The sequence below is a fragment of the Erinaceus europaeus genome, chromosome 9 (assembly GCF_950295315.1).
Source record: "Erinaceus europaeus chromosome 9, mEriEur2.1, whole genome shotgun sequence".
NCBI classification, from domain to species: Eukaryota; Metazoa; Chordata; class Mammalia; order Eulipotyphla; family Erinaceidae; genus Erinaceus; species Erinaceus europaeus.
In genome coordinates, this window is record NC_080170.1 from 120,298,500 (window position 1) to 120,320,154 (window position 21,655).

Here is a 21,655-nt window from a genome sequence, read left to right on the forward strand (position 1 = left end):
AGAGAGAGAGAGAGAGAGAGACAGACAGACAGAGAGGGGGAGAGATACTGAAATATATTTCTAGCTGCTACTTATCAGTTACTTTCATGAGGATGGCAGAAAATCAACGAAGACTTATATATGAGCAATATGGTATTTGCATGTAAACCATGACTAAACTATTGAGAAAGGTAACCCCTTTGGGAGACAATACACAGTGCATTCCAACTTGCATAATCGGAAAAAAGTGAAATATTTCGCTAAGTATATGTCATGTTTCTTACTTTAAAAAAAGTTAAAATTAAAAAGAAACAAAGATAAACCTCAGACGTGATTACTTCCAAACCACCAAATAAAATCTGAATGAACTGGGGGTCTAGGGGATGGCTTACAGCACAGTCCACCATGTGCAAGGACCCAAGTTTGAGTCCCTGGTTACAATTTCATTATTATTTTTTACCAGAGCCCAGCTCAGCTGTGGCTGATGGTGGTGCAGGGGATAGAAACCAGGATCTGGGAGTCACAGGCATGAGAGTTTCTTTGCATATGCTAGCTCCCCTGCCTGAGTCCCTGCTTACTATATAGAAGCACAGCAAGGGACAGCTTTGTGAATGGTGGGTGAGGTGGTGCGGTGGTGCTTTCTCTTTTTAGCTCTCTCCTTTCTGTCTCTTACTCCTATCTAAAAAGAAAAAAGGAAAAGGACTTTTCCTGGAGTGGTGGGATGGTACAGGGGCACACCACCAGTCATAACCCTGGGGGCCAAAAAAAATGCGTAAGTTATTCTGGGCACTATTTCAATATATTGCTAAAGTGTAAACACAAGCTACATTTCTCTAAAAATATAATGAATTTAGAATGAATACTGCTACAGACAGCTGGCCTCAAAAGACATTATCTTCCCGTTAGCTGTGACCTTTTAATGCATGATTAATTCCTTACTGCTGCTGATAGTACCTGCAAGTTTTCTTCTGTTGTAATCCAATGGCCTCCAACACCCAGAAGTGTGATGATGTCATGTTTATGTGGCAGTCTGTGTGATTTGACAGCTGGTTCATCATCTTTATTGTACAGCCTCACTTAGAAGGGAAGAGATTCAAAAGAGAATGAGATAATTTATTGTAATCTGACAAAATATCCCTTCTTCAAACAAGTTCTTCTTTTTTTTTTTTTTTGCCTCCAGGGTTATCACTGGGGCTCAGTGACTGCACTGCAAATCCACTGCTCCTGGAGGCCACTTTTTCCCATTTTTATTGCCCCTGTTGTGCTGTGTTGTTGTTATTGTTATTACTGCCATTGCTGTTGTTAGATAGGACAGAGAGAAGTCGAGAGAGGAGAGGAAGACAGAGGGGGAGAGAAAGATAGACACCGGCAGACCTGCTACACCGCTTGTGAAGCGACCCCCCACCTGCAGGTGGGGAACCCAGGGCTTGAACCAGGATCCTTATGCCTGTCATTGTGTTTTTCATCACCTGCGCTCAACCCGCTCCGCTACCACCAGGCCCCCAAGTTCTCTTTTTTATATGTAAATGAGGAAGTATTTCTTTTTTAAAAAAATATTTATTATTTCCCTTTTGTTGCCTTGTTGTTTTATTGTTGTAGTTATTATTGTTATTGATGTCATCGTTGTTGGATAGGACAGAGAGCAATGGAGAGAGGAGGGGAAGACAGAGAGGGGGAGAGAAAGACAGACACCTGCAGACCTGCCTCCCTGCCTGTGAAGTGAGCTCCCTGCAGGTGGGGAGCCGGGGGCTCAAACTGGGATTCTTACGCTGGTCCTTGCACTTTGTCCCACTGTGCTACCACCTGACTCTCAGAAATATTTCTTAGAAAAAGGCAACATACAACATATCCAGATACCTTAACATAGACATTTTTATAATGACCTCATCATAGAAGTTATTCTAGATTAACTTTAAGTGAAATAACAAAAAAGACTATTCTCATTTGTTTTAAAATATTTTTATTACTTTTTATTTACTTTTTTATAGCTATCAAAGTATTTTTTTATAGGGGAGATTAATGGTTTACAGTAAATACAATTGCTGATACATGTGTAAAATTTCTCTGAAAAACACTTTCGCCGCCAGAATAATTTTATTTGATAGGACAGAGAGAAATTGAGCAGGAAAAGGGGAGAGAGGAAGAGAGACACCTGTAGACTTGTTCCAACACTTGTAAAGCCGCATCCTCCCACCCCCCCCCCCCGCCCACATGTGTCAACCAAGGGCTTGAACCAGGTCCTTGTGCATATCACAGGGCGCACCACCACACAGACCACTCACTCATAAACGGTCGTACCCACCTCCAGCATCTAGGACAATGTCTACTCCCAGGCCGCCTGTTTCTTCTAAACAGCTGTCAGCAATATGAGCCTTCCCGGTGGACACATCCATCACGCGGGCTACAGAGGGCAGAAAGGCATCTGACTCTTCAATATGTGATTAACACAACCCAGTGAGAGAAACGGACTCTGAAATGCATTATGCGGCACAAACAATTGCTGACTCTGAGATTCTTTTTTTTTTTTTTTTCTTTCTCATCTACCTAAATATTGGCAAGGATCAGTTAAAATGAAAGGGCTGAGGGGGCTGGGCGGTAGCATAGCAGGTTAAGCGCACATAGCACAAAGCGCAAGGACCAGTGTAAGGATCCTGGTCCGAGCCCCCAGATCCCCACCAGCAGGGACGTTGCTTCACAAGCGGTGAAGCAGGTCTTCAGGTGTCTATCTTTCTCTCCCCCTCTCTGTCTTCCCCATCTCTCTCCATTTCTCTTTGTCCTATCTAACAATGACAGCAAGAACAACAATAATAATAACAACAACGATAAACAACAAGGGTAACATAAGGGAAAAAATGGCCTCCAGGAGCAGTGGATTAGTAGTGCAGGCACTGAACCCCCCAAAAAAAAAAAAAAAAAAAAAGAAAGGGCTGAATTATAGAGCTACAAAGAACCTGAGCATTGTGTAGATGAGGTGTTAGAAGCAGGACCTACTGACAGCCAGGCTGTTCTCACAGTCATAGGATAACAATATAGAAACAGGACTCCGTAAACCAGAGAAGCATGCATCTATGACAATGTGGGTGGGGGAGATGACCTATTGGCTGTGCAAAAAGACTGTCATGGTGCTCCCACTTGGGATCTTGGGATCAAGGATCCAGCTCAGGCTATGTGCACTGTGAGACATGTGCATGTGTCCCCTAAACTATCTGCCCACTCCTCAACACAAGCTTTATTGCTTTTATTTATTACTGAACAGAGTTTAAGTGCAAGGCAGGGAGTTAGGAAAGTCAGGTTGAGTGACTTTGGTTTGGGTAACTCTGTAAATCCTCAACAGCTGTGTAGTCCAAGAAAGAGCAGCAACTGAACTGGCTGACCCAGGGTGTGGTGTACAACCAGACAGAGGACCAGAGTGAGATCTGAACCCAGGCTTGTCTCTACCATTAAAATCCGTGTTTCTGGGCCCAGGCCAGTGGCGCACCTGGTTAAGTGCTCACATTTACAGAGCACAAGGACCCAGGTTCAAGCCCCTGGTCCCCACCTGCAGGGGAAAGCTTCACAAGTGGTGAAGCATGGCTGCAAGTGTCTCTATCTTCCTTCCCTCTCAATTTCTGTGTCTACCCAATAATAATTAAATAAAAATATTAAAAAAAAGGGAGTCGGGCGGTAGCGCAGTGGGTTAAGTGTGCATGGTGCAAAGCGCAAGGACCAGAGTAAGGATCCTGGTTCGAGCCCCCGGCTCCCCACCTGCAGTGGAGTCGCTTCACAGGCGGTGAAGCAGGTCTGCAGGTGTCTATCTTTTTCTCCCCGTCTTCCCCTCCTCTCTCCATTTCTCTCTGTCCTATCCAACAACGACGACATCAATAACTACAACAATAAAACAACAAGGGCAACAAAAAGGAATAAATAAATATTAAAAATATATATATTAAAAAAAATAAAATCCCTGTTTCTGCGCCTGGGCAATAGCTTGCCTGCTGGAGCACAAACAGAAGCACCATGGGCAGCACCGAGAGCACTCCAGGGATGGGCTGGGGGCAATGTGGTCTTTTTCTCTCTCTTTCCCTCTTTATCTGAAAGTATACAGAAAAAAAAAAAGAGGGAGGCTGCTCAGTGGTAGTGCACCCCCATAAGACCCTTGGCTCTTTTCCCAGTGCCACATAAAAGAGAACCAGAATCTGTGTTGATAATGTCGCCCACCTAAAGGAGGTCTGAGTCTCTCCAGACACTGCTTATCTTCCAGGCTGCTCGCAGTTGTGATCACTTTGGCTCCTCTGTGGTGCGCTAACTGGACTGCTATCGTACCAAGTGCCTGTGTTGAAAAACAAAACACACAGTGGGTGTACACAGACAGCAGAAATGATATCTAATTTACTTCTTCGGTTGTTCAGCAAAGAATAATAGTATTTTAGTGCTTCTTTAGTTTATACATATTATTTTATTTTTATTTTATTTTATTTTTGCCTCCAAGGTTATTGCTGGGGTTTGATGTCTGTACTACAAATCCACTGCTCCTGCAGGCTATTTTTTTTCCCTTTTGTTGCCCTTGTTTATTGTTGCCATTATTATTGTTGTTGTTATTGATGTCGTTGATGTTGGATAGGACAGAGAAAATGGAGAGAGGGGAAGACAGAGAGGATGAGAGAAAGATAGACACCTGCAGATGTGCTTCACCACCTGTGTGGTGACCCCCCCCTGCAGGTGAGGAGCTGGGGGCTTGAACCCGGATCCTCACGCTGGTCCTTGTGCTTTGAGCCATGTGTGCTTAACCTGCTGCACTACCGCCTGACTCCCCAGTTTGTAAATTAAGAAAAAAAAATCCTTAGAATATCTATTTGGGTGAGTCAGTAGCGCAGCGGGTTAAGTGCACGTGGCGCAAAGCGCAAGGACCAGTGTAAGGATTCTGGTTCGAGCCCCCAGCTCCCCACTTGCAGGGGAGTCGCTTCACAGGCAGTGAAGCAGGTCTGCAGGTGTCTATCTTTCTCTCCTCCTCTCTGTCTTCCCCTCCTCTCTCCATTTCTCTCTGTCTTATCTAACAATGATGACATCAATAACAACAACAATAACAAACAAGGGCAACCAAACAGAAAATAAATAAATTAAAAAAAAAATATATATATATATATATATTTGGGGGTCAGGTAGTAGTGCAGCAGGCTAAGTGCATAAGGTGTGAAGCACAAGGACTGGAGTAAGGATCCTAGTTTGAACCCCTTGCTCCCCAACTGCAGGGAGGTCACTTCATAGGTTGTGAAGCAGGTCTGCAGGTGTTTATCTTTCTCTCCCCTCTCTGTCTTCCCTTCCTCTTTCTACCCCTCCTCTCTCGATTTCTCTCGGTCCTATCCAACAACAATAGCAATAGTAATAACAATAATAACGTCAATGATGACAACTACGGCAACAACATGCAAAAAGTGGCCAGTGGGAGCAGTGGCTTCATAGTGCAGGAACTGAGCCCCAGTGATATAAGCCTGGAGGCAAAACGAAAAATCAAATCTACTTAATTTATGAAAAAAGAGAGAAACATAACCAAAGGACTGAATTCAGAACCCAGACCACTAGTACTTAAAAAAGGTATTGATTGGGAGTCGGACGGTAGTGCAGCGGGTTAAGAGCACGTGGCGCGAAGTGCAAGGACCTGCTTAAGGATCCCGGTTCGAGCCTCCGACTCCCCACCTGCAGGGGAGTCGTTTCACAGGCGGTGAAGCAGGTCTGCAGGTGTTTGTCTTTCTCTCCCCCTCTTTCCATTTCTCTCTGTCCTATCCATCAGCAACATCAATAACAACAACAACAACAACAACAACAACTAACAAACAAACAAAAAAACCAAGGGCAACAAAAGGGAAAATAAATATAAAAATAAAATAAATATAACTGCAAAGAAATGAATAAGACTGCATATCTCAAAGTCTGCGGAGACAGCACAAAGATTATACAGAAAGGCTGCCATGCCTGAGGTTCCCAGGTCTCAGCTCTAGCCTAGCATCACCAGAACCTAGAACTGAGCAGGGCTCTGGTTTAAAATAAATAAATAAATAGGTATTGATTAATTAATTAATTTTTTATCACAGCACTGCTTAGCTCTAGCCTATGGTAGTGCTGAGGATTGAACCTGGGAACTTGGAACCCCAGCCACACAAATGTTTTGCATAATTACCCTGCTATGTCCCAGCCTTAGCTTATTTGCAAGTGTTATCTAGGAGAAAAAGGGGGAAAGAGACGCTGAGGAGAGCTCAGTAGGTAATTTCTGACAGCTTTCTTCAGACATTGTGGGAAAACTGCAAGTCACATGTCTAGCATAAAGACTGTACAAGACTGATCACAGCAGCGCAGGATTTCGAGGCCACATTCAGCTACCCGTCTTGGAGAGAGGTGGGGCTTAAAAGCCTTCGAGAACAATGTGTAACAGATCATCTAACATCCTTGCAAGTGCAGCAGCTACCTTTCTTTCTTTTTAATTTTATCTTTGAGAGAGATGGAGAGGGGGAGAGGGGGGAGAAATACTAGAGCACTGCTCAACTCTGGCTTATGGTGGTGTGGGGGATTGAACTCGAGACTTTAAAGCCTCAGGCAGGAGAGTCTCTTTGCATAACCATTATGCTGTCTCCCCCACCCAGCAACTGTTTCTTTGAATATCAAGTATTCCTCTGCTGGCTGTGGAGGAGAGCACAGGGAGACGTCAGGACAACGCTGAGACCAGTTCTCCCTGTCCACCTTTGGCAACTTCACAAAAAAAGTCGGGAGGGGACGAGGCGGGGGCATACCCGGTTGAGCACACACCTTACCTTGTGCAAGGACCTGAGCTAGAGCCCTCGCTCCCAATCTGCAGTGGGGAAGCTTCACGAGGAGTGAAGCAGGTCTGCAGGTGTCTCTCTTCCCATCTCTCTCTCTTCCCCCCTCAATCTCTCTTTTTCTTATCTAATTAGAAAATAAATAAATATGGCCATGAGAATGGTGGTTTCCTCATGCAGGCACTGAGCCGTAGCACAGTGGGTTAAGCGCATGTGTCATGAAGTGCAAGGACCGGCGAAAGGATCGCGGTTCGAGCCCCCGGCTCCCCACCTGCATGGGAGTCGCTTCACAGGTGGTGAAGCAGGTCTCCAGGTGTCTGTCTTTCTCTCCCCCTCTCTGTCTTCCCCTCCTCTCTCCATTTCTCTCTGTCCTAACGACGATGACTTCAATAATAACAACAAGGGCAACAAAAGGGAATAAATAAATAAGTATATAAAATTTAAAAAAGAAAGATTATGAGGGCCAGGCGGTAGGGCAGTGGGTTAAGAGCACATAGCAATAAGCTCAAGGATCCGTGCAAGGATCCCTGTTTGAGCCCCAGCTCCCCACCTGCAGAGGGTTTGCTTTCTCTCTCCCCCTCTATCCTCCCCTCCCCTCTCAATTTCTGTCTGTTTTATCCAAAAAAATTTAAAAATGGCCACAGGAATAGTGGATTCAGACTGTGGGCAAGAAAAAAAAATTTAAAAAAACAATATTAGTTGGGAGCCGGGTGGTAGCGCAGTGGGTTAAGCGCACATGGTGCAAAGTGCAAGGACCAAGGACCGGCATAAGGACCCAGTTAGAGCCCTTGGCTCCCCACCTGCAGGAGGTCGCTTCACAGGCAGTGAAGCAGGTCTGCAGGTGTCTGTCTTTCTCTCCCCCTCTCTGTCTTCCCCTCCTCTCTCCATTTCTCTCTGTCCTATCCAACAACAACAACAGCTATGACAACAATAACAACTACAACAAGCACAAGGGCAACAAAATGGGAAAAATAGCCTCCAGGAGCAGTGGATTTGTACAGGCACCAAGCCCCAGCAATAACCCTGGAGGAAAACAAAAACTATATTAATTTTTTATTGGATAAAGACAGCGAGAAATTGAGAGGGGTGAAGGAGACAGAGAGGCAGAGAGACATGTGCAGCCCTGCGTTACCACTTATGAAGCTCCCCTGCAAGGTGCTTGAACCTGCACCCTTATGTACTGTATAGTGTGAGCGCTTAACCGGGTGCACCACTGCCTGGCCCCAAGATTTTTATGCCTGTGGCTTAAAGGTCCCAGGTTCAATCCCCAGCCCCACCACCAACCCTGAGCAGTGTTCTGGTAAAAAAAGAAAAAACAAACAAACCACCACCAACAACAAAGCATGGGATAAAGCATATTGCTTTATCAACAGGCAGGTGTAAGATAAACTTGTGAAGTTACCCCCAGGTTAAAACTTTTAAAAAAATATTTATTTATTTTCCCTTTTTGTTGCTCTTGTTTTTCATTGTTGTTGTAGTTATTATTGTTGTTGTTATTGATGTCGTTGTTGTTGGATATGACAGAGAGAAAAGGAGGAGGGGAAGACAGAGAGGGGGAGAGAAAGACAGACACCTGCAGACCTGCTTCACCGCCTGTGAAGTGACTCCCCTGCAGGTGAGGAGCCGGGGCCTCGAATTGGGATCTTTATATCGGTCCTTGCGCTTCGAGCCACGTGTGCTTAACCTGTTGCGCTACCACCTGAATCCCTTGTCCTGTTTCTTTTAATTACTTTATTTATTTATGAGAGAGAAGGAGGAGGAGAAAAAGAAGAAGAAAAACCAGAGTTAGCATTCTGGCACATGCGATGCCAGGGATCAAATTCAGGATTTCATGCCTGACAATCCAATGCTTGACCCACCGCCCCACCACCCCAAGACCACCGCTCTGTTTCTTAACACAACTCTGAGCACCTACACTCGCACCATCCATGATCAGCACGGACTGGCCAGGAGAGAGATGGGAAAGGTAATGTAGCGCCGTGTAGGCTCGCAGGCCGTCTCGGATGGTTCCGGCAGCTTCTGACCATGTAACTTTTTCTGGCTTGTGAACTATCGCAAAGAACAAGAGGAAATGGTCTGTTAGCACATCCAGCTGGTCCTGTCTCCTGGTGCTCTCTATTTCTCACTATCTCCACTTCTACCGTGATCCTTCTCTCTACAGCTGTTCTCTTTGTCCTGCACTGCGGTTCTCCTGCCTGCATTCAAGCCCACAGATAACCCGCTTCCAACAGAGAATCCACTGTGTGCATGTATTTCAAACTATTTAATGTGAGGTCCACGAGTTCACTTGCAGAAAAAGTACACGGAATATAAAGTACAGCTGCATGAATACACAGCAAGAAATATATAAACCAACAGCAAGTAATCCTTATCCTGGTTGACAGACATGACCCTCATCCCAGGAGCATCCTCTCCCCACCAGAGGCCAGAGATCACCACCACCTGTTTTGGTTTGCTTAACAAGATGTAATTGCCATCAGAAGAAACCACCACTATCAGATTCTCAACATTTCATTCATTTAGGATAGAGACAGAGGGAAGTTGAGAGGGAAGGAGAAAATAGAGAGGAAAAGAAATAGAGACAACAACTTTGGGACTACTCCAATGCTTGCGGAGCTTCCCTGCTGCAGGTGGGGAGCGGGGCCTTGAACCAGGGCCCTTAAGCACTGTAATCTATGTGATCAAGCAGGCATGTCACTTCCTGACCCCTTCTCACTCAAATTCCTAACTGTTTTCATAATTTATTTTTCAATAAATTGGGCAAATATGAGTCATTTATTTATTTAAAAAATTTTGTTAATATTTATTTAGTCCCTTTTTTTGCCCTTGTTGTTTTATTATTGTTGTTATTAATGTCGTTGTTGGATAGGACAGAGAGAAATGGAAAGACGAGGGGAAGACAGAGAGGGGGAGAGAAAGATAGACACCTGCAGACCTGCTTCACCACTTGTGAAGTGACTCCCCTGCAGGCGGGAGCTGAGAGCTCGAACCAGAATCCTTACCGGTCGTGTGCTTAACCCGCTGCACTACCGCCCGACTCCCAATTAATTTATTTTTTATCAGAACTCTGGTGGTGCTGAGGACTGAACCTGGGAATTTAGAGCCTCAGGCATGGAAGACTCTGCATAAGCATTATGCTGCCCCCCCCTCCAGCCCTGAACTTTACACAAAAGGAACCAAACCCAGGAGTCAGGCAGTAGCATAGCAGGTTAAGCGCAGTTGGCGCAAAGCTCAAAGACCAGCTTAAGGATCCCAGTTCAAGCCCCAGCTCCCCACCTGCAGGAGCGTTGCTTCACAGGCGGTGAAGCAGGTCTACAGGTGTCTATCTTTCTCTCACCCTCTCTGTCTTCCCCTCCTCTCTCCATTTCTCTCTATCCTATCCAACAATAACGATAATAACTGCAACAATAAAAACAAAAGGGAATACATAAATAAATAAATACTAAAAAGGAACCAAAACCATTAAATATTCTCTTCTCTTTTGTCTTTTCTGCTCAACACTAGTTCTGGACACATGTCTTTTCTGTGTACTTGTGGCTAGAGTGTTTCCATTTCTTTAATTTTTTTTTTAAACCAGAGCACTGACCTGCTTTGATTTACGGTGGTGTAGGGGATTGAACCCTGGACATCAAAGCCTCAGATATGAAAGCCGGTTTCCATAACCATTATGCTATCTACCCATGCCCTCATTTCTCTTTTAACTATTATTTTTGTTAATTTATTATTTTTATTTATTGGGTAGAGACAGCCAGAAATCAAGAGGGCAGGTGGAGATAGAGAGAGACAGAGACACCTGCAGCCCTGCTTCACCACTCGAAAAGCCTTCCCCCTGCAGGTGGGCACCAGGGGCTTGAACCCAGGTCCTTGTAACATGTGTGCTCAATCAGGTGCGGCACCACTTGGCCCCCTTTCATTTCTCTCTCTTTACAATATTCCACTATGTGAAAAAACACCTTTGCTTGATTATCCATTCTTCAGGCAAGAAATATCCTGTCTGGGGGAGTTATGACCAATGCTGTGAAGAATGCTCCTATCTAGGCGGAGGGAGAGAGCACAGGGCTTGTGCCCGAGGACTCACAGGTGGCAGGTCTTACCTCTGGCACCGCCACACACCAGAGCTGAACAGAGCTCTAGATACCCCATCATGAAAATACAGAAATCATAAAAAAAATGAAAAATAATAATTTTGTCTCAGGTCAGATAGCTAACTGGACTGCAAGTCTGACTCTAAATAATAGTACAAAATAAACTTGTGCGGCAGGGGTAGATAGCATAATGGTTATGCAGAGAAACTCTCATGCCTGAGGCTCCGAAGTCCAAGGTTCCATCCCCGCATCACCATACACCAGAGCTGAGCAGTGTGCTCCGGTGTTTCTCTCTGTGCCTTTCTCCCTTTGTATCTCTCTCAGAGAATTAAAATAAATAAATAAATAAGTAAATAAAATACAATACTTAAAAAAATCGGGAGTGGGATGGTAGTGCAGTGGGTTAAGCTCAGGTGGCGCAAAGCACAAGGACCAGCGTAAGGATCCTGGTTTGAGCCCCCAGCTCCCCACCCGCAGGGGAGTCGCTTCACAGGCGGTGAAGCAGGTCTGCAGGTGTCTTCCCTGGCCCCCCCTCCATTTCTCTCCTATCTAACAATGACAATAATAACAGCAACAATAACCACAACAATAAAACAACAATGGCAACAAAAAGGGAATAAATAAATAAATAAATATTTAAAATATATATTTATTTCAGGGAGTCAGGTGGTAGCGCAGCGAGTTAAGTGCAGGTGGCACAAAGCGCAAGGACCGGCGTGAGGATCCGGGTTCGAGGCCCTGGCTCCCCACCTGCAGGGGAGTCGCTTCACGGGTGGTGAAGCAGGTCTGCAGGTGTCTGTCTTTCTCTCCCCCTCTCTGTCTTCCCCTCCTCTCTCCATTTCTCTCTGTCCTATCCAACAACAATGACACCAAATAACTACAACAACAATGAAAAACAACAAGGGCAACAAAAGGGAAAATAAATAAAATGTTTTAAAAATGTTTATTTCAGGGGGCTGGGCAATGATGCAGCTGACTGGGTGCACATAGTACTAGGCATAAGGATGTGGGAAAGGATCCACACAAAGATCCAAGTTTGAGCCCCCAGTTCCCACCTGCAGGGGAGTCACTTCACAAGTGGTGAAGCATGTCTTCAGGTGTCTGTCTTTCTCTCCCCCTGTCTCCCCCTCCTCTATCCATTTCTCTATGTCCTATCTAACAACAATTACATCAATAATAGCAACAATAATAACTAAAACAATAAAATAGTAAGGGCAACAAAAGGGAATAAATAAATATCTAAAAAAAAATAAACTTGTGCATGGCATACTTATATGGAATAGTTTTTTATCCTCTCTATAAAACTGAGATTACCTACAGTTTCATTAGAAAGTAAACCATGGGAGTCGGGCAGTAGCGCAGCGGGTTAAGCGCAAGTGGTACAAAGCGCAAGGACCGGCGTAAGGATCTCGGTTCGAACCCCGGCTCCCCACCTTCAGGGGAGTCGCTTCACGGGCGGTGAAGCAGGTCTGCAGGTGTCTGTCTTTCTCTCCCCTCTCTGTCCTCCCCTCCTCTCTCCATTTCTCTCTGTCCTATCCAACAACAATGACAACAATAACAACAATAATAACTACAACAATGAAGAATAACAAGGGCAACAAAAAGGAAAATAAATATAAAAAAATAAATAAAAAGAAAATCCTTTAAAAAAAAAAAGAAAGTAAACCACGTGGTCATTAAAAAACATTGTTATCTACTGTTGAATGTAAAACATGAATTCCCCAATCAAGAAATTAAAAAAAACATTGTTATCAATAAAACTACACTTTATAACAAAGGTTCTGAAACGGACTGGTTAGATTCAGTTTAATGTTGAGGTATTTGCTCTTGTGTCACTTGGTCTGCAAGTGCTCATTATGTTATTAAAAGTAATGACATATGGACAAGAGCCACATATGAGTCAGCAATAATAATATCACAGAAACTGAGAACTCCAGTTCCAATTCTTTCAGCTGTAGATCCAAAGGGTTAATGTTAGGAATGTGTGCAAAATTTGCAATGAAAAATAAAATCACTATTGGGAGTCGGGTGGTAGCACAGTGGGTTAAGTGCAGGTGGCGTGAAGCCTAAGGACCAGCGTAAGGATCCCAGTTCGAGCCCCCAGCTCCCCACCTGCAGGGGAGTCGCTTCACAGGTGGTCTACAAATTAATAATCAAAGATAGGAGGCCAAAAAATCAAAATATGGATTGATACAAATTGAAAGCATAGAAACATCTCTTTAAATATTCCCATGGGAAATTTAAATTAAAACGTAAAAGGTCCCCCTCTGAACAGAAATTTTATGGCTACTAAATGTGAGCTAGAAGGATTTCCCTGAGAAGCCAGAAGTTAGTTTACTCTGCCCATCATGGCACATGCAAAGAGATTCAAACAGTAACTCGCCCCGGGAGGTGGTAGAGTGAGTAAAGGACTGGCCTTACAAGCATGAGGTCCTGAGTTCACTCCCTGGCACTGGATGTTCCAGAATCCCCATCTCTATCATAAATAAATGATTTTTATATAGGTAGAGACGGACAGCAAGAGAGAGCGAGAGAAACAGCATAGCACTGAAGTCTACATACCTAAATAATGCTCATGTACTCTTACTACTTCACAGACGCCAGGGTCTTCAGAATCCAGGGGTAGAATTCCTGAAAATTAAAACAAGAGACATAAAGGAAACACTCCAGCATAACTCAATCCACTCCTTCGAGGTCCTTGTTAAGTATTAGCGTACATTTTTCCTTGGCAGGGTACAGGAGCTTCCGGTCCACGTTAAAACCCTGCCACCACCTGAGAGGGGCTGTGGCACTGGAGGCAGTTCTGTCTTTTCTTTCTTTCTTTTTTTTTAAATTGTATTTATTTATGAGAAAGACAGGAGGAGAGAGAACGAACCAGACATCACTCTGGTACATGTGCTGCCAGGGATCAAACTCTAGATCTCATGTTTGAGAGTCCAAAGCTTTATCACTGTGTCACCTCCCGGACAACTGTCTTTTCTTTTCTTTTCTTTTCTTTTTTTTTCCCAATGTTTTTATTTATTATTGGATAGAGACAGAGAGGAATTGAGAGGGGAGGAGACACACACACACACACACACACACACACACACACACACAGACCTGCAGCCCTGCTCTACCAGTTGTGAAGTTTTCCCCCTGTAGGTGGGGACCAGGGGTTTGAACTTGCAACCTTGCATACTTTAATATGTGTGCTTAACCAGATGCACCACAACCTGGCTCCAAATCTTTATTTATTTATAGAATAGAGACAGCCAGAAATTGAGAGGGAAGGGGGAGATAGAAAGGGAGAGAGACAGAGAGACACCTGCAGCCCTGCTTCACCACTTGCAAAGTTTTCCCCTGCAGGTGAGAACAGACAGCTTGAACCTGGGTCCTTGCACATTGTAACCTGTGTGCTCAACCAGATACGTCACCACCAGGCCCCTAAAGGCAGTTCTAATGTGCTAGTGTCCTTCTCACTCTCTCTAAATGGAACTAAATGACCTTGGTTGGTGAAATCTTGTAGGTCCAGGTCAGGAAAAACAAATTCTTCTGAATTTCTACAGTGGAATTCTGAGAATGATCCTATTAACTGCTAGTGTAGGGAAAGGAGAGACACCAAAAGCATGCTTTCCTTTTTTTTTTTTTTTAAATCAGAACAGTGCTCAGTTCTGGATATGAAGTAGTGCTGCAGGTGTCTTTCTCTCTTCCCTTTCCTCCTAGATTTCTCTCTTTAGCCAATAAAAAACAAACAAACAAACAATAAAAAACACCCAAACAAAGCCCAAAAAACTGAGACCTCTTGCAAACAAGTTCTATGCAGTACCACTGTACAATCTTTCCACTTTGATACTTCAGAAATACGGAAGAGGAGAGTTCTATTTCTGATCTGAACATTACACCACCTCTTTCTTTTTCTGCTTCTTCTTTCACTCAAGTGATGGGAGAGACCATGGCTGATGAATAAAGCCCGATCAGAGTCTTAATGTTCAAACTGTCAAGGACAGGGCTGGCATGTGTGTGACCCAGGTTTGAGTCTGGCCCCCCAGTGTCTTGAAAGAAGCTTCGGTGCTGTGGTCTTTATTTCACTCTCTCTGCCTCTTTGCCTTTTTTGTCTCTAGCTAAAAAACAAAACAAAACAAAGGGCTAGGGAGATAGCGCAATGGTTATGCAAAAGACTTTCATGCCTGAGACTCTGAGTGAGATCTCAGGTTCAGTTCCCAACACCAGGATAAAGTAGAGCTGAACAGGGGTCTGGTTTCTCTGTCTCAGTGTATTTCTCTTATGAAAATAAATAAAATATTGACAACAACAAAAACAACAAAACCAAAAAAAAAAAAAACCCAAACAACCGAAAAATAAAAACTATCCTGTTTATATAGCTGCACTGGTAGTTTGGCTCTGTGAGCTCGTCTGCTTTTGTTTTGTTTATTAATTTGAAAAAAATGTCACTGACTTCTTGAGCTGATTTGGAAAAAAAAAAAAAAAGACTATGAGAGCTCACATGTAGAGAGCCACATACAAGAAGCCAGCTCAGAGTCACCAACACAAGGGAAGCTTCATAAATTGAGGAGTGCTGGTGTGGTGTTTCTCTTTTACCCTCCCTCTGTCTCTATCTGAAATTTAAAAAAATGTGTGTGTGTGTGTGTGTGTGTGTTGGTGCAGCGGAATCACACAGGTGCAAAAGCCCCTGCACAGAAAAAGAAACAGAGAAAGAGAGAGAGAAAGAACCCTCTCAGCACTTCTTTTTTTAAAAGTATTTTTTAAGTCTTTTATTTATTTATATATATATATATTTTTTTTTTTTTTTGAGAGAGATGCACAGAGAGAAAGATACAGTGAGAAACACCAGAGCCGTGCTCAGCTCTGGCTTATGGTGGTGTGGGGAATTGAACCTGGGACTTTGGACCGTCAGGCATGAGTTTCTTTGCATAACCATTATGCTCTCTACCCCCAACCAGTACTTGTTATGATGTCCGGCCTTCTCATGATTTCACTATAACTCTACAACCTTCCTGAATGCATTCTTTTCTAGAAAAACACCTGAGTGGAAGGTAATGCTGTAAACAAAAGTTAATGAAAACTTTCCTAAAAATCTATTAAGAGCCTCAAGCATGCCAGAAGACCATGCTTTCTAAGTTTCTATGAATACCTTAGGGATGTTTCCCAAAAAGAATTGGTAATGTGTGGTCTGGGAGGTGGCACAGTGGATAAAACCACTGGATTCTCAAGCATGAGGTCTTGAGTTCAATCCCCGGCAGCACATGTACCAGAGTGAGGTCTGATTCTTTCTCTGTTTCCTATCATTTCTCTTGAATAAGTAAATAAAATCTTTAAATTAAAAAAAAAAAGTGTGGTCTGGGAGGTGGCGCACTGGATAAAGCCTTGGACTCTCAAGCATGAGGTCCAGAGTTCAATCCCCAGCAGCACATGTACCAGAGTGATGTCTGGTTCTTTCTCTCTCTCTATCTTTCTCATTAATAAATAAAATCTTTTTAAAAAAAAGAAAAAAGAATTGGTAATTTTAAAGATTACTAAAAAAGTCCTGTTTTAGCTATATTTGTGTGATTGTCTAGGATATAAACACACACACACACATATACACATAACATAGTATTAACTACTGATAAACAATAAATGGAATATTTGTAGTAAGTCTTAGTTTTCTCTCTTTTTTAAAATGTTTAGATAGCAACTGAGAGTGGGAGAGATAGTGAGGGAGAGATGCAGGAGACACCTGAAGCACTGCCTCACCACTCGGGAAGCTTTCATACTGCAGGTGGGGACCGGGGACTTGAAACCGGCCCTTGCACATGGTGCCGTGCATGCCTCAATCAGGTGTGCCGCCACCTGGCCCGTTTTCTCTCTCTCTCTCTTTTGTCTGTCATCACTGAGACTTCAACGTTCCAAGATGACTTTTTCTTTTTCTTCCAGACAGAGGCAAGGCAAAGACACACAGAGAAAGACCATTGCACTGAAGCTTCCTCTAATGTAGTGGGAGCTGGGCACGAACCTGGGTCACGCAGATCACTGAGTGGGCTTTTAATTTAGTTTTTTTTTTTTTTTTTTGCCTCCAGGGTTATCGCTGGGGCTCAGTGCCTGCACTACAAATCCACTGCTTCTGAAGGCCATTTCCTCCCCCCCCCGTTTCGTTGCCCTTGTTGTTGTATTTATTGTTATTGTTGTCATTGCTGCTGTTGTTGTTGGATAGGATAGACAGAAATAGAGAAGAGGGGAAGACAGAGAGGGGGAGAGAAAGATAAACACCTGCAGACTTGCGTCACCATTTGTGAAGCGACGTCCTGCAGGTGGGGAGCTGGGTGCTTGAACCGGGATCCTTACACCAGTCCGTGTGCTTTGCACCCTGTGTCCTTACCCCACTGCACTACTACCCAACCCCCATTCATTAGTTTTCTAAGAAGCTCTGTACAACTCGAACCACACCTGGAGGGCAGAGCCAGGCTGTCCAGGGGCCTGTAGGCAGATTACTGTGACTTTCCTGTTCTCGAGAAGCCTTTCAGTCTAGCCACAGCTAGGAGTCTTGCCAAGAAAGGCCTGTTCCAAACACAGAGACAACAGTGACAATTCTCCCACAGCCAAATACTGAAAATTTTTTAAAATGGCTTGCTACTGAGATGAAGCTGTCAATGCTCTTCATTGGTGGGTAGCTGAGAGCAAATTCCCCACGTCAAGAAAGTGCTAACACAGGAAGCAAGGTTACAAAAGACATTAATCAATGTATAGGAAAGTAATCTTATTATTTTATTTTAATGAGACTGAGTTTTACACATGTATGGCTTATGGTGGTGCTGGGGATTGAAACTTGGACTTTGGAGCCTCAGGCACGGAAAGCTTTGGCTATTTAGCTACCATTATGCTATCTCCCCAGCCCTCATTTTATTTTATTTTACCCACTTATTTATTGAATTCCAAGTGGAAAGAGGGAGATACAGAGAGGGAGAGAGTTTACTGGATATGTTAACACATGACCCCTAGTTTTAATGTTTTTTAAATGTCATTACCACGTGTGGGAACGAGAGAGTGTGAAAATCCAGAGAACCACTTTAGTACACCCGAAGCCAGGGATTGAACCAGGAGCCTCAGGCATACAAGTCCAATGCTCTGCCAGTTGTTTCGATGGCCTGCAATTGGACTATGGACTGTAACTTACCTACTACTTCATCATCTGGTTGGAAGAATGATACCTTGCTCCCAACTAAAGAGAGGAGAAAAGTAACACTCAGCATTACCTAGTCATTTAACATCAGCCACAATCATTTAATAAAGTAAGAGACATGGATTCATAGTCACTAACTCAGAACTAAGTTTAAAAACCTCAAGGATGGGAGTCAGGCGGTAGTACCGGAGAGGGAAAGCGGAAGGACCGGCGTGAGGATGCCGGTTCAAGCCCCCAGCTCCCCACCTGCAGGGGAGTCCATTCACAGGCGGTGAAACAGGTCTGCAGGTATCTATCTTTCTCTCCCCCTCTGTCTTCCCCTCCTCTCTCCATTTCTCTCTGTCCTATCCAACAATGATGACATCAATAACTACAACCATAATAACTACAACAATAAAACAAGGGCACAAAAGGAAATGAATAAATAAATAAATTTAAAAAAAAAAAAGAACTTTAAGGACATTTGAGTGGTCTGCAAAGACTGGATTCTCTACAAAATCTGATGACAAGGCACTGCCGAAAGGGAATGACTGCTCTTGCTTTAACTAACGATGAAGGGAAAGAATCCATTGCGCGGTGTGATGGTCACACTGCTCTCTGCTTCTCCTGTGGCCAGGCACTTACTCCGGCTGTCAAATTTAGTTGCAGCATCTCAGATACGTAACGAAGGATTCTGGTAAGAGCAATATCTAAAATTACTCTGATTTGAGATTGTGAAAATAAATTCAAACTTGTGTCAAGAAATTTTCTGGAGCTACATAGAAATGACATAGGTACATTTTATCTGCATGTGTAGGGAAAGATCCCTACCATCAAAACAATTGTTGGGGGTAGGGGTGGCACACCCAATTAAGTATACCCATTACTCTATGCAAGGACCCATGTTTGAGACCTGTTCCCCACCTGTGGGGGGGAGTGCAGGTTTCATGAGCAGTGAAGCAGGTCTGCAGGTGTCTATCTTTCTCTCTTCTGTTCTATCTCAATTTCTCACTGTTCTATGCAACAAAAATAAAAGAAGGAAAAAAAAAAAAAGGAAAAAATGGTCACCGGGACTGGTGGATTTGTAGTGCCAAAATCGGCAATTAGAAATAAATAAACAGGGAGTTGGGCGGTAGCGCAGCAGGTTAAGCGCAGGTGGGGCAAAGCACAAGGACCGGCGTAAGGATCCCGGTTCGAACCTCTGGCTTCCCACCTGCAGGGGAGTTGCTTCACAAGTGGTGAAGTAGGCCTGCAGGTGTCTATCTTTCTCTCCCCTCTCTGTCTTCCCCATCTCTCTCCATTTCTCTCTGTCCTATCCAACAATGACAACATCAATAACAACAACAATAATAACTACAACATAAAACAACAAGGGCAACAAAAGGGAATAAAATAAAAAAATATTTTTTAGAAAGCATCTTTGGCTTCCGGTCTACTGTATACTTCTTTCTCCCTTCTGCTTCCCATTCTCCCAGGAAAACACTGGCCGTCTGGGTTTCCTTCACACTCTCTTAGTTGTCAAGTGTTCCCAATGGTTCCTTGTATGTGTGTGTTTCTCCACTATTTTGACTTTCTCCTAAGTGGAATCATCAAATCCAACCTACTTTTGGACAAGTCTCAAGTCCATACGTTTTGAGGACATCTCTCTCACTTTTCAACTTAGTTTCCCATAACTTCTCACTAGATGTCACCACTTGAATTTAACAGCTGTCTTCCTCTACACTGGTCCTCTCCCCTCCTCAGTTAGTGGCACCAATCTCTTACCTTCATCAGGATCCCATAAACCAATCCTGGTTCTTACCTGTGTCTTTTTATTTTTTTATTATCTTTATTTATTGGATAGAGACAGCTAGAAATCAAGAGGGAAGGGAGTGATAAAGGGAGAGAGACAGAGAGAAACCTACAGTACTGCTTCACCATGGGCAAAGTTGCCTCCTGCAGGTTAACCTGATGCTTGAACCTGGGTCCCTGCATATTGTCACATGTGGGCTCAAACAGGTGCACTACCACCTGGCCCCTTACTTGTGTCTTTTTCTTCCCTTTTCTTTTCTTTTCTCTCCTTTTCTTTCTTTTTTGCTTCCAAGGTTATTGCCCTAGTTGTTTCATCGTTGCTGTGGTTATTATTACTGCTGTTATTGCTGTCGCCGTTGTTGGATAGGACAGACAGAAACAGAGAGGGGAGTCGGGCGGTAGTGCAGTGAGTTAAGCGTATATGGCCTGAAGCGCAAGGACCAGAGTAAAGATCACGGTTCAATCCCCTGGTTTCCCACCTGCAGGGGAGTCGCTTCATAAGCGGTGATGCAGGTCTGCAGGTGTCTATCTTTCTCTTCCCTTCTCTGTCTTCCCCTCCTCTCTCCATTTCTTTCTGTCCTATCCAACAACAATGACAACAACAACAACAGCAACAATAACTGTAACAATAAAAAAATAACAAGGGCAACAAAAGGGAAAATATATAAATATAAAATAAAAAAATAAAAAATAAAAAATTTTCCCCTGCAGGTGGAGACTGGGGGCTCGAACCCAGCTTCTTATACATTGTAACATATGTGTTCAACCAGGTGTGTCACCACCCAGCCCCACTAAATTTTATTCTTTAAGAATGTGTAAGTTTGTGTAAATAAAACTCTCACTTTCCATTGTATTTAAACTTAGAAAATAGTTATCAATATAAACTTACCGTCTAACACAATTCCAGCAATTTCTCTCCCAACAGGGAAAAAATCCTTCTCCATCTTCATTTCTGCTAGAAGCTAAGTCATGAGAAAAGTTGTTTATTTTCAAAAATAAATCCTGACCTCAGAAAAGCAAGAGCAAAGGAAACAAAAAATGTATGATTCAGTTTCTGGAATAGAGACAAAGCAAATAACTGCAGCAAGCAGATTTCTCTACAGAACAGGAAACCAAAAGCTTGCTGCGAGTACATATGGAAGACTTTTGTGCTTTGTACTATGTGTGTGCTTAGCCCAGTATGCTGCCGCCCAGCCCTCCCCCCATGTAGGGCTTTTGTATGCATATTATTATTCAAATCACTACTGACATCATTTGTTTAACACCTTGATGTGCAGGTATGAAGGCAAATTACACTCAAAGCACTTTTTAGCTATCTAAACATTTCCCCCGTCTCTTCACACAGTCAGATGAAGGGTAGTTGGAGATAGTAGTAAGGTACTGTATTCTCATTCGCCCCACAATCATTTGGCTTCTCATGAGTCTTAGCTTAAGCTATGAGTAGGAAGAAGAGGTCAGTAGAAACAGAAAAACAGGGTGGTCTGGGAGGTGGCTCAGTGGATAAAGCAATGGACTCTCAAGTGTGAGGTCCTGAGTTCAATCCCTGGTAGCACATGTACCAGAGTGATGTCTGATTCTCTCTCTCCACCTATCTTCATGAATAAATAAATAAAATCCTTTCTTTTTTCTAATCAGAGCACTGCTCAGCTCTGGCTTACGGTGGTGCAGAGGATTGAACCTGGTACCTTGGAGCCTCAGGCATGAAAGTCTCTTTGTATAATCATTATGCTATTTACCCCTGCCCAATAATAAAAAAAAAAAATCTTTGAAAGAGAAACTGGCACCCAAATTCAGAGTGAAGTTCCTTTTTCCTTTTTAAAAAAATTTTCTTTTTAATTTTTTTTACACCAGAACACTGCTCAGTTCTGGCTTAT

The 21,655-nt window shown here is 43.5% G+C and overlaps 1 protein-coding gene across 2 annotated transcripts in view; it reads right to left on the minus strand.

The window, feature by feature from the left end:
* Nucleotides 1-21,655, minus strand: part of CRYZL1 (crystallin zeta like 1) — a 46,250-nt gene that overhangs the window by 3,338 nt on the left and 21,257 nt on the right. For both annotated transcript variants that reach the window (XM_060198658.1, XM_060198660.1), the window contains exons 4-10: nt 20,671-20,743; nt 18,006-18,050; nt 13,415-13,483; nt 8,683-8,816; nt 4,177-4,288; nt 2,282-2,380; nt 934-1,055 (exon numbers count right to left, since the gene is read on the minus strand). In XM_060198658.1, the coding sequence (XP_060054641.1) occupies nt 934-1,055; nt 2,282-2,380; nt 4,177-4,288; nt 8,683-8,816; nt 13,415-13,483; nt 18,006-18,050; nt 20,671-20,743 (654 nt within the window). The remainder of the gene's footprint in view (nt 1-933; nt 1,056-2,281; nt 2,381-4,176; nt 4,289-8,682; nt 8,817-13,414; nt 13,484-18,005; nt 18,051-20,670; nt 20,744-21,655) is intronic.